The sequence below is a fragment of the Acyrthosiphon pisum genome, chromosome A1 (assembly GCF_005508785.2).
Source record: "Acyrthosiphon pisum isolate AL4f chromosome A1, pea_aphid_22Mar2018_4r6ur, whole genome shotgun sequence".
NCBI lineage: Eukaryota > Metazoa > Arthropoda > Insecta > Hemiptera > Aphididae > Acyrthosiphon > Acyrthosiphon pisum.
In genome coordinates, this window is record NC_042494.1 from 117,257,208 (window position 1) to 117,270,554 (window position 13,347).

A 13,347-nucleotide genomic window follows, 5' to 3' on the forward strand; every position below is an offset into this window, starting at 1 on the left:
CTTTATCGAATCACGTTTATAATAAACATTACGGTGTACTTAAGTGTGTCGAAAAAACGAAAACGTCTCCGCTCGTTTCTCGTTACTCGTCCACCCGATAAGATAATGGTAATTGTATATCATCATTATGTATATATAATATAGGTGTTTGCGTTTAGATTACCTTAAATTTGTCGTTGATTTTCGGTAAGTACTCTAGTTATTAGTTAGTTGTTCACGTTTGACAATATGCGGCCGCGATTATATATTGCGTTTCTCGTCGTTTTCGCATACGTCCGGGGATATGATGAAAAACCTAACTTAGATTTCGGACGGTTGCCAGACGACACAGAACCGGAATCGTACGCGCTAAGCGTGGTGCCGGACTTTGATGCAGTAAACCCTTCATTCACCGGCCTAGTGGACATCTCAATCGTAGTGAAGACCACCACAGCCGAGATAACATTTAACTCCAAGGACCTGGTGTTGCACGAAATCACGATTACAGATGATAACACCAACACCGATGTCAGGGTTGACTCTTGGAAGTGCATGGAAGACCTGGAACAAGTGAAAGTCAAGGTAGAGGGACTTATTTTGGCAAAACGAAAATACACTATACATATTGATTATAGTGGTTATTTGAACGACGATGCGTCCAAAATTTTCCACACTTCTTACGATGCCTACCTGCATGTAAAAAAGTAGGTTTGTATGTTTATCGCTTTCTGCTGTTGCACTTCGCTGTTGCACATCGCCATATCGAATAAAAGTGACTACATAGTCGATTTGGACGGAATAAAATATGTATTTAAACATAATATACAGTATTATATTTCATCAAATAGCTAGATTTTTTTTATATTCATAGATTTTCAATACTGTATTACCGTTATATTTATTTTACAGGTGGGAGGCTGCTAACAATCAATTACAAACCACACGCGCAAGAAGTGCTTTTCCTTGTTATGATGAACCACATTTTAAAACACCATTTAACTTATCCATAAAAACTAAAAGGAACGAAATCGCTTTGTCAAGAATGCCGATTTTGAACACAGTTGACATGTAAGAATTGCATTTGGTTGATTATTTTTAAAATTATAAATTTAAAATGAAACATAAAAAAGTCATGATGTTTTCTTTTAAATGGATATTATTTCTTTGGGTTCAAAACAAATAGGTAAATTCTAATACATTATAATTCTTATATACCTAAAATATTATGTTATTTCATTTATTGTACACACTGAAATAGAAAAATCATCAGAAATCATAAAGTTTGAATATAGTGTTAAAAATGTTGAACATTTTAGAATAAATTATTATAAAATTTCTAAAAAAAATTGTCTGAACAAGTATACACAATGCTACTTTTTAGAGATTTTTATGCCATATATATAATCCCCAAAATCAAACCAATAAATTAGAATAATTTGTTTTTTTTCATTGTTTTTAGTCCTATTATGATAGACTACGCATGCCTATTAGGTACTTTATAAAACGTGTAACTGAAAAAGGATAGACATCTGGTGTTTATTCCTTCTATAGGTATTAAATTCACCCATCCCTCCATTTATTTTGTTATATAAATGACATAAAGCCTATTAAAATAGTTCAAATGTTGTTACTTCTAGAAATGAGCCAGTTGGAAAAGATTCAACCAAATATACGTACAAGACCTGGGTTCATTTTATACAAACTCCGTTAATTTCAACATCTATGGTTACCATTTTTGTTGGTGAATTAGAGCAACTTGGCAAATTACGTCAAAGCTTAAGTTACAAGGGTGACTTATGTCTGGAAAAATATATAATGAGAGGGGCTCCTAATCAACTGAACTCAATAAGAAATAAGAGATATGCAGAAACTCCTACAGAATCATCACCAATGTCTTCTAGTACAGTTGAGGAAACAAAAGAATCTACTTTCATCCCGGTTACTACAGATCCATCATCAGTGCCTTCTAGTACAATTGAGGAAACAAAAGAATCTACTTTCATCCCGGTTACTACAGATCCGTCATCAGTGCCTTCAAGTACGATTTCGGAAGCACAAGACTCCACTTTTATTCTTGTTACTACAGATTCGTCATCAATGTCTTCTAGTACAATTGAGGAAACAAAAGAATCTACTTCCACACCGGTTACTACAGATCCGTCATCAGTGCCTTCTAGTACAATTTTGGCAACACAAGAGACCACTTCCACCTCTGTTGCTACTGATTCTTCAACAGTTTATTATAGCACAACATCGGAAGCACAAGAATCCACTTTTATCCTTGTTACTACAGATTCGTCATCAGTGTCTTCTAGTACAATTGAGGAAACAAAAGAATCTACTTCCACCTCTGTTGCTACTGATTCTTCAACAGTTTATTATAGCACAACATCGGAAGCACAAGAATCTACATCCACACCGGTTACTACAGATCCGTCATCAGTGCCTTCAAGTACAATTTTGGCAACACAAGAGACCACTTCCACCTCTGTTGCTACTGATTCTTCAACAGTTTATTATAGCACAACATCGGAAGCACAAGAATCCACTTTTATCCTTGTTACTACAGATTCGTCATCAGTGTCTTCTAGTACAATTGAGGAAACAAAAGAATCTACTTCCACCCCGGTTACTACAGATCCGTCATCAGTGCCTTCTAGTACAATTTCGGAAGCACAAGAATCCACTTCCACCCCCGTTACTACAGATTCGTCATCAGTGTCTTCTAGTACAGTTGAGGAAACACAAGAGTCCACTTCCACCCCCGTTACTACAGATCCGTCATCAGTGCCTTCAAGTACAATTGAGGAAACAAAAGAATCTACTTCCACCCCGGTTACTACAGATCCGTCATCAGTGCCTTCTAGTACGATTTCGGAAGCACAAGAATCCACTTCCATCCCCGTTACTACAGATCCGTCATCAGTGCCTTCAAGTACGATTGGGGAAACAAAAGAATCTACTTCAACCCCCGTTACTACAGATCCATCATCAGTGCCTTCTAGTACGAGTTCGGAAGCACAAGAATCCACTTTTACCCCCGTTACTACAGATTCGTCATCAGTGCCTTCTAGTACGAGTTCGGCAACACAAGAGTCCACTCCCACCTCTGTTGCTACTGAGTCTTCGTCAATGTCTTCTAGTACAATTGAGGAAACAAAAGAATCTACTTCCACCCCGGTTACTACAGATCCGTCATCAGTGCCTTCTAGTACGATTTCGGAAGCACAAGAGACCACTTCCACCTCTGTTGCTACTGATTCTTCAACAGTTTATTATAGCACAACATCGGAACCTTTTGTGCCTACTACCAAATATACAACTTCAACATATAAACCAATGACTAAAGTTGTGTCTACTAAACCATTTTATGAACGAGCATATTATGTATTTAATTTTATGTTCACAAGTATGTTAATAATTATAGCTCTTTTAATGGGCACAGTATTTTTCTGGAATAAGCTTGCTAGGAAAAATCTATTCAGCAACAATGTAAATATTTCTCTGTAAACTATACAAAGAAATTTTTTTTTGATTTTCTGTTAATGAGCATTTGTTAATTTTATTTTGGTAAGTTTTAATTTACCACAATATTAATTGTTCTGTTGATAAATAAATTTATAATAAAAAAATTATATAGTTATTATTTTTAAATGATAATTAAATTTTTGATTAACACCAATTTATTAGACTTACCAAGAGTTGATATATCTAGTCAATATTTAATATTCATGACATATGTAATAATGTTCTTAAAAATGAACAAGTTTCTTGATTAACTACCTATTTTGTGTAACGCAATCAATAAATTATCTTAATAATCGTTCATTCGGTTCAACATTTAGTAAAACGAATAATATTGGATTTTAAACAACTTAAAATATAAACTAATATTTTAATTGTCTTAAGGATTATTGTTAAAGATCTTTAAAATTTCAAACAAATCAAAAATAAAATATTTTGCATTTTATTTTATTCAATATAAATTTAAATTAGAACTATAATAAATATTAGGTATATCAAAGTAATTAATAATAGTTTATTAATAAAATATAGTAATTATTGAAATTTTGAACTACAGTACCTAAATAGGTAATAACAATTTGCTTAAGAGATAAGAGACTCTAAGCAAATTATGGTCTGCGGAATGTGATTCGGCAGTTTGTCACCAAATTATTATAATATCGTATTGCTTATTTTACTTTTCGATATAAGACAAAGACTAAACACATATTTATTTTATTTATATTTATAATGTCTATTTTTGATTTTGCATTAACTATTAGGTATAAAGTTCTAGTGCATTAATCAAAAACTGCATTTTTGAATAAAATAATTAGACCTAAAAATTCTAAATTTATACTATTCTAAGAACATTATTGGTCACCATAAAAAGTTGTAAATCCTCTGGAATTGAAAAACAGGCCACTTTTATTTAAGCAACTCAGGCCCCAGCTAATACCTCGGTTAGGTTAGGTTTCAAGTTAGTAGGTGACACCTCGGTGACAGGTAGGCTAAGTGGTTATGTTAAACAATACAAAATATCAATGGTTTTCTTTAAATACTATATTTCAATGACTTCGAGTTAATCGTTTCTGTGAGAGAAGTATGAATAATAATATCTTAATATAATTGTTGTAATTTTATTACATATTAATAAAAGCATAGATAAATAATAATAAATTATAGAAACATTGGAATGAAAATATAAGATAATATAGATATTAAGCAGAAATACTTAGAGCACATTATAGACTTAAACTGCATTTACTAAGAAATATTTTGTATTAGTCATACAGCAATTAAGATTATTATTTTTTTTTTGTGTGCGTCTGTCATCTCTTTTTGTGGTAGTAAAAATGCTTTGATTTTCATTTAAAGTTTGAATTTTGACAAAATGTATTAATTTTAAAATTTACAAATGATTATTAGTAAAAATGTAGAAAATTTTTAATTTTTATAGCTAAGGATTAAAAATTTAAAACAAGGTGCCCCATAAATAAATTACTTTATTCACAATAATATCATCAAATATACTTAGTGATATTGGCTTTCCCTCAGAATCGTTTTTCGTATACAATGATATTATATCATTGGATTCAAATTTAACATTATCCATTACAGTGACCCACTTATAACCTTATTGTACCTACAGCAGAGCGATACCCACTTGCCCTCCTTTTTATGATAATATTATCACCATTAGATATGTCAAGACAAAAATTTGGAGTCGACTAAAATTCTTTTAACTATAATAGGTAGTTATATTTACCTTTGATACACAATATATTAAAATTTTACAATTTATGTAGAATTACTAATTTAAAAATAATGTACCTAGGTGAAATATTTTTCTTTTGAATTATTATTTGTACAATTTGCATTGTATTTTTGCAAATAATTATAATTTTTTTTCACATTCCTGAAACGTGTGTTATTATATTTTATTTGGTGAAGTGATAATTATTCCTGTTCATTATAATATTATGTATCATCACTAAAACAATTCATTAATAATTATAATGTATGTAGTGCATATTAGACTAATTAATAATTTAACTAAGTCAATAATTTATTATTTTATGATTGTTTATCATAACTAAAGAAGACATAAAATATAATACCTGAAATATCTCTACTATATACGAGTGCCATACGTCATGCACAATGTTACACAATTATTATCGATTAAAGATACAGTGGAAATAATCATAATATTGTACTATGCATTGTGATGGTTAGGAAGTTAAAATAAAAACCACGAATAAACCAAAAAATATGTATTCAAAATGAAAATAAAAGTTATGACAAGTTCAAACATAAATTAGAACTTGTCATTTATAAGTTACATAATATTAGAATATAAAATATTATTTTTTATAAAAAAAAAAAATTATGTTGTATCTATAGATATTAATAAAATGTGGCGGAAAACTATAGATGGACAAAAAATACAATACGACGTCGTGGCGTTTACGGTCTACTGTGATATAAAAATATGACATTGTAAAAAGTTTTGTTGCGTAAAGTGGTGAAATTTGCTCTTTGAAACATTGCAAGTCTGAAAAAATCATTTTAATAACTGATTATAAAGTACACAGCCGATAATAAAATAAATAAGAAATATTAAATGTGGATAAAAATTAAGAATTTATAACATTTTTCCTAAAATGTATGAAATATTCAAAAGTATCAAATTTTAAATGTTCGTTTTAAAACTCGTAATATTATTATATAGAATAGATTTCAGCTAGCTGCTTGGTCTCCTATAAATAAGAGTATATAAAAGCATGCATAGTGATAACTATTTAATCGAGAACATTCGTATACTGATACGTATAGATACGGTATGGAAATATTTACATAATATTACAAACGTATTTTACTTAATTTGTATGACGTAATCGCAGTCACAACACCAGCACATTATAAACTTAACTTGTTAAGCTTAACTACACAAAGTCGCTAATTTTCGACGTTTGTAGTAAGTTTACTACAAACGTTAACCACGTGTGGGAATATCCATGCAATATAGGACGTATTATGTAAATCCTAAGTACCTAGGTAGGTAACCTACCAGGTGATCAAATACTGAAATACGTATGGTAAAAAAAAAAATAAAAAACTATTCATATAGGGTCGTTATTACTACCTTTATGTACTTATTATTTCATGATCACAATATAACAATAATTTTTTATTTATTAGGTTTAATATTGCAATGACGAATTATTGCTTGAAGTGCCCAAACATGTCAATACATCGTGACACGAATACGAAACACCTCCGGACGTTACAATAGATAAGATTATAGCGAATTTATTGTTCTAGTGCAATGTTAAATATATTATTACTAATTGTATAGTCGTATTTGCATTGCGGCACACATTTTTACCATACAGCGCTGCAGTTGCCAATATTTATCCAAACACCGTGGTTGTTCACTGCATACACAATGTTGTGGGCGACGGTGGTTTCTATCGTAGTTCTCTGCCTTGCCCAGGGCTACGATGGCCAGACCGTGGATACAAGACGGTTGCCGGTTAACACAGAACCGCGGTCATACGCGCTGAGATTAGAACCGAACCTTGAACCGGAAAACGCTTCGTTCGCTGGCAGCGTGGATATCACGGTCGCAGTGATGACCGCCACTTCCACGATCACGCTGAACTCTAAGGACTTAGTGTTGCACGACATCAGGGTGACGGACGAAAACACCGACAGGGACATCAGTGTAAACTCTTGGAGTTACGCGGAAGACCGGGAACAGGTGGTGATATCGATGGATGGACACGTCTTGGCCAACAGAAGATACACGATCCGCATAAGGTTTGAAGGTATTCTCAGAGACGACGGAATGGGTTTTTTTAAAAGCGGTTATGAAACCGATTCGGATGGAAAAAAGTAAGCTCAATAATACATTTTTCTTTTTTGTATATAAATTATTTATCAATAAAATCTTAAGCTGCTGTTTCAAGCTAATGTACTCAATACATTCAGGTGTAATAAATGTACAAAATACAGAATAGAGACTATATTTGAACTATATACCTATATTGAATTACAGTGCTCAATTTTAAGTATATTAAAATTATATAATTATATTACCAGCAATTTATATATTCCTAAATATGATTAAAACATTTTTCCATACCTATTATAGTATATATCATATTGTAATAATATTAATAGTAACTATATTTTATTTTAATCATTTTTTTCAGATGGATAGCTGCCACCCAATTTCAAACCACACAGGCCAGAAGTACTTTCCCTTGTTATGATGAACCAAATTTTAGAACACCTTTCAATATATCAATAAAAGTTAAAGAGAATGAAATTGCTCTATCAAATATGCCAGTTATAGATACCATTCATGTGTAAGTATAGATATGTTAAAATGCGGTAGGTTTAATATTAGAGTAAATTAATATTTAAAGTCATACTACCGCCTACAAATATTCTTATATACCTATACTAGAAATATTTTTAATTTAAAATAATGTAGCTATAATATTCCGAGTAATTAAATTATTAAATATTATATTAATTTTCCAATAATATTAACTTATATTTATTTCATGTACAACCTGTAAACAATTATTTTATACCACGTGTGTAATAGGTAGTAGGCACGATTAAAGATAGTACTATCTTTAATCGTAGTAGTAGGTACTTCGTATAATACAATTTTATATATATAACTATAAAATACAAATTCACACCTGAACAGGTTGAATACCCAATAATAAAATATGATCAGATTTAAAAATGAAATTTTTATTAATTCAAAATAAAAATAATTTGTGATTTTAATTTCATTAACATAATCAAAAATTCATAAAGATTGGACATTTTGACCCACCATTAAATTATTTTGGCATACGGAACAGTTCAAACTTATTTAGTATATAAAAGACCAACCTTATTCAACTGTGAAGTAGCCCTTACAATTTCAAAACGAGCTTTCCAATATTGTGGTATAAATATACTACTATTTGTGTCATAATTCTTTAACCAATCTTTACAAATAATACAGTTTACAATATTAAATTGTAAAAATTAACTAAAATATGTTATCATATAGAGGAGGATAGTTAACCTGAGCATAATCTGAGATATTGTTATAGTCTACAATCAAATGAGTTTTCTGATAGTAAAACAATTGGCGCAAATCGTTACAATTTTCAACAATAGTAGGGACTACAGATACTCCTCCGTGTAGTGGTATTTTCCAGGAAAATAAAAAGGTACTACGGGCACTAGGTATACAATATAATTTGTTTACAAATCGTGCATCCATAATTTATTATAGTTTACAATGTTTCCATTAGAATTTACTATCAAAGAATATTCAGTTATTTTTCATTAAAAATGACTGTGATATTAATATTGTTGTATACTCCTATCATCTATCAATGTGTTTAGAGTTCAAGCACTCCATAAATGTTAAACCTAGATTAACCTAAATGCCTACAGATTCCCACATGGTCGTATATTTAAAAACGCTGTGTTTGTGTGTTATACAGCTATTATCTGTTAAAACTATTGATTATTATAGAAACATTGACTTCATAGATAATAAACTTGTATGGGAGGCTGTAAATACCTGCTAATACATAGAACATATTATGTTGTGACTTGGGAATGATCATAATTCAAAAAAAATTTGTAGGTAAAAATGTATGGGTTATTGTAATTTATGTTTATATTCATGTGATATTGATATAAAAGGTATTTATAATATATTTTTTCTCAGATTTATTTAATAGGCTATCTGTTACAAGTTTGAGCAATAATAGTTTATTTGATGATAGTAAATAAATTAAAATATTGGAAAAGAGAGGGAAAAGCCTCCCAGTGGAGGTACAGATACTTCAACTTTAAAAAAAAAATATTTTTATTCGTCTATTTTTAAAATTGATGTTTTTATCTTTGTTTATAATAATATATATCGTATTGTTGTTGTTTTAAACCAAACAGTTTATGATACACATAATTGTATGATAATTTCCGTCTTATATTATTGTTTTTTTAAAAATAAATATGAATAAAAAAAACCATACGAGTTTAACTTAGAGTTCACGATTTTCAAGCAACATTATGACGTTATAATTTTATATATTCTTATATTGATGTGTACATATTTACAATGTGTCAATTATTGGTCTTTTAAGAATTAACTTATAAACCATAATATTATATTGTATTGCAGGGACGAGATACTCGCGAATGGTTCGGTTGAATATCATAGCAGGAAATGGGTTCATTTTGCGCAGACACCATGCATGTCCACGTCTTCGGTCGCGTTTTTCGTCGGTGAATTCGAAAAATTCGACAATACTCGACTGAGCGCGACCAATGTGTACTCTCATTTGGGCCGCTTGTATCAAATCGAGTACACGACGAAAGCGGCACCTGACATTTTGAGGGTCATGGAAAATTACACTGGCATACCATACGCTATGCCTGAACTGAACTTGTTAGCCATGCCAATACTAGGCTTAGAACAAGTCGAAAATAATTGGGGATTAACCACATTCCGGTAAGGTACATAATAAAACCATTTTCACACAGACCAAGAATCGCATCATATTATTATTCATAATAGCGTTGGTAGATAAAAAAAAATTCGAGTTTAAATTACTTCCTTGTGCAGAAACATTCATTTTTACACTCTGATTCAAGAGTAATCTAAGTCCTAAGACACAAATTGTATTTGTCTTTTATTCATGCCATTACGCAGTACACTAAATAAATTAATGGTACATATTATTGTGGGCAATTTAGAAAAATAAAAAGTCCTTAGATAATATAAAAATAAAAATAAAAATAAATATTATTTGGTTCTTGAACTGTGCGAGTTATGCATAGATCATTCCTTAAAATGCCGTATGGTGATCACCTAATTTATTCATCCTACAGAGAGTATCTATTCATTATCTCAACTGATGAGTTAATCAATAACATCTACCAACTTTCGACCCGTTTAAATTTGTATTTACACTTAGTGTAATCACTCGGTCTCGTCTAATGGGTATTCTTCAGAACACATCTGTATTTGTATTAAAATAATAACATTTAACGGCATGTTTGTGCGTGACAGGGAGAAAACGCTTTTTGTCGACATGAAAACGAACTCCAGGGCAATAATGTCGGCGAAGACAGCGGTGGGACATGCCGTGGCGACGCAATGGTTTGGCAATTTAGTGACGCCGGCCCAGTGGGACTTTGCGTGGCTGAACAAAGGGCTAGCTACTTATTTGGAATACTTTGCCACCGCAACGGTAATATTTATGTGGTATAATGATACCGGTGGTCTATACCACACATTATTATGTTGGCATTGCTCGATCGAGCACCGTGCATGTGCATATAACGTATTAAAAATATTATACATCGTCGCGAAGATGATAATAACGTCCTATTATTGTGTGCACGCTGTTACAGTTGGAACCGGAATGGCGACTAGAGCACTTTTTCATCGTCGACCAGCAACGGCTGGCCCTGGATGACGACAAAAATCAAATGCGGCCTTTGTCCGCGCCAGCAATCAAGCCAGGAGATGCGGATTATTACACCGCTGACAGATTGTCCGGACAGAAGGCAGCGGCGATCATGATGATGCTCAACGATTGGGTGGGTGAAGAAACGTTCAAAAAATCCATTAATTTATATCTGACCCATAACCAGTAAGTATATTATACTTCTCAGATATTCAGAAATTTTAAATGATTATAATTTTAAAATATCTTAAAAACGTTTTAACAACAATAATATTTTTTGAAAAATATATGAAATCCAAAATGTATGTAAAAACTTTTTACTCGTAACGATATACGGAGAGAACTAATCTAATAAGTGCATGTAGCATCCAGTATAATACCATATTATTATAGGTATACCGCAGTGAAACCGGAAAAACTGTGGAATGCGTTCGACAATGCGCTATTCGACCTGACAAAGTCCGGCTTGAACGGTAACAGCGTTCGCACTATGATGAACACATGGACGGAACAAGCCGGATATCCCGTGGTGAATGTCATTAAAAAAGATAAATCACTTGTCTTAACTCAAGTAAGAACTAACCCAACAATCGCTACAAGCAATTAATTTTTTTTTTTTTAGCAACGCTTTTTATCCGGTTTTTCTGAGTCAAATGATACATCCAAGTGGTTTATTCGTTTGAGTTATACGACGAATAAAGAAAAAAATTTCGACACCAAGTCCGCCCCGACTGTTTGGCTGAATCCGTCCGTAAACGAAACCGTTATCCCGATCGACGATGACGTCGAATGGTACATTTTCAATATACAATCAACAGGTGGACTTAATTTTTATCGCAAACGCTTACCTACCTAGTTAATAGTTTTCATAATACTTTCGTTTCAACTTCTGGGCTCAAGCCATTGACCATAATATTATTATGATATTGTATTATCGTTAGGTATTTATTTTCACGTTAGGTTTCTACAGGGTAAACTATACGGAAGACAATTGGTTGTCGTTAATCAAACAGCTAAACGATTCACCTAAAGAAGTACACATTCTCAATAGAGCTCAATTGATTGACGATTCGTTCAGTTTGGCAAAAGCGGGTCTGCTGAATTACAAGATACCAATGAGCTTTACACAGTATCTGGAAAAGGAAGATGACATAATACCATGGTTCTCGGCCATGAATAGTTTAAACTATGTTTTAAACCGTATGAGACGTTGCAGAAATGCGTTACCTGATGTCAAGGTGGGTATCGCCTTGAAATTAATTTTACTCATATTCTGGTATTACATAATAGTCTAATAATAATATATAATTCCGCTATCGTCACTGTTAATTATTTTGATGACAAAGCATATATATACAGTATGGTCAGAAAAAAACTGCATATTATAGATTTATAGATAAGTACCAGTTAATCTATTAAATGAGTTTTTTTTGCAGTTGTCGTATATTCTATGATGAACATATCATAGAGTAAACGTGTACCTATCTAATTTACGACACAATTTAATAGAAATTGCCCATTAAATTTTGAATAGTTGTTAATCTTTAATGAACAAGTTCAGTGCTTTATATTTATTACTTACGGTCTGCATTAACTATATAATATTATTATGTCTATATAAGTATTGAACGTAAGCTGTGACGATAAAAGTGACTTGCTCAGTTTTATGTTTTTATTTTTGATAGAATAAACCATAATAATTTGCAAACATGTATAATGTATAATATTCAACTTAAAAAAAAAAATAATTTTTGCTTAATCGTAACATAATAAAATGACAATATTGTGACACGCTATGCATAAATTGTATAGCAACAATTTGTAACATATGCATAATTAACATGAGCGTAACAATTAATTAAAGGACATTAATAATGCAAATTTAAGAGCACACCTATCCACATTCGTTGAACATTCTCGACATTCTTGAAATAAATTATTTTAGTCCTGCAACACTATACGAATGTCAAGTAATAAAATCGTATAAATATAACGTAAAATGTAAAAGCGTCATTCGGTTGTATAAGTCGCAGCTTAATATTATATTATGATGTAATATTATCACGAATCCTATTAAATCGCATTCATGTTCACACAGGCCGTTGTTTCTAACCTAGCCAGCACTGCTTTCAAAATGTTCAACAAACTCGTCGCCGAACAAAAAAATCCCCAGTACCCCATCAATATCGGCTGGAACACGTTTGCGACGTGGGCGTGTAAATTGGACGAGTATATTATCTATCGGACGACTACGGTTCCGGAATACTTTCGGCGATGGAAAAACGGCGAAGAGTAAATCCTAGTTCATAATATTAAAGGACGTGATACCCGCGTGTGTTGTCTCCGTCTTACTAGTCCGTAA

The 13,347-nt window shown here is 31.8% G+C and overlaps 2 protein-coding genes across 2 annotated transcripts in view; both read left to right on the plus strand.

Annotated features, from left to right (window-relative positions):
* LOC100572539 (mucin-2) overlaps nt 1-3,546 on the plus strand; it is a 9,420-nt gene extending 5,874 nt beyond the window's left edge. The window contains exons 5-7 of the mRNA XM_029486326.1: nt 211-683; nt 889-1,047; nt 1,617-3,546. Of these exons, the coding sequence (XP_029342186.1) occupies nt 211-683; nt 889-1,047; nt 1,617-3,489 (2,505 nt within the window). The 3' untranslated portion in view covers nt 3,490-3,546. The remainder of the gene's footprint in view (nt 1-210; nt 684-888; nt 1,048-1,616) is intronic.
* Nucleotides 3,547-6,834: 3,288 nt separating this feature from the next.
* The window catches only part of LOC100161622 (aminopeptidase N), a 9,206-nt gene continuing 2,693 nt past the window's right edge, over nt 6,835-13,347 (plus strand). The window contains exons 1-9 of the mRNA XM_001948407.5: nt 6,835-7,383; nt 7,704-7,859; nt 9,695-10,024; nt 10,586-10,766; nt 10,930-11,171; nt 11,379-11,556; nt 11,608-11,803; nt 11,946-12,223; nt 13,084-13,277. Coding sequence (XP_001948442.2) covers nt 6,935-7,383; nt 7,704-7,859; nt 9,695-10,024; nt 10,586-10,766; nt 10,930-11,171; nt 11,379-11,556; nt 11,608-11,803; nt 11,946-12,223; nt 13,084-13,277 — 2,204 coding nt within the window. The 5' untranslated portion in view covers nt 6,835-6,934. The remainder of the gene's footprint in view (nt 7,384-7,703; nt 7,860-9,694; nt 10,025-10,585; nt 10,767-10,929; nt 11,172-11,378; nt 11,557-11,607; nt 11,804-11,945; nt 12,224-13,083; nt 13,278-13,347) is intronic.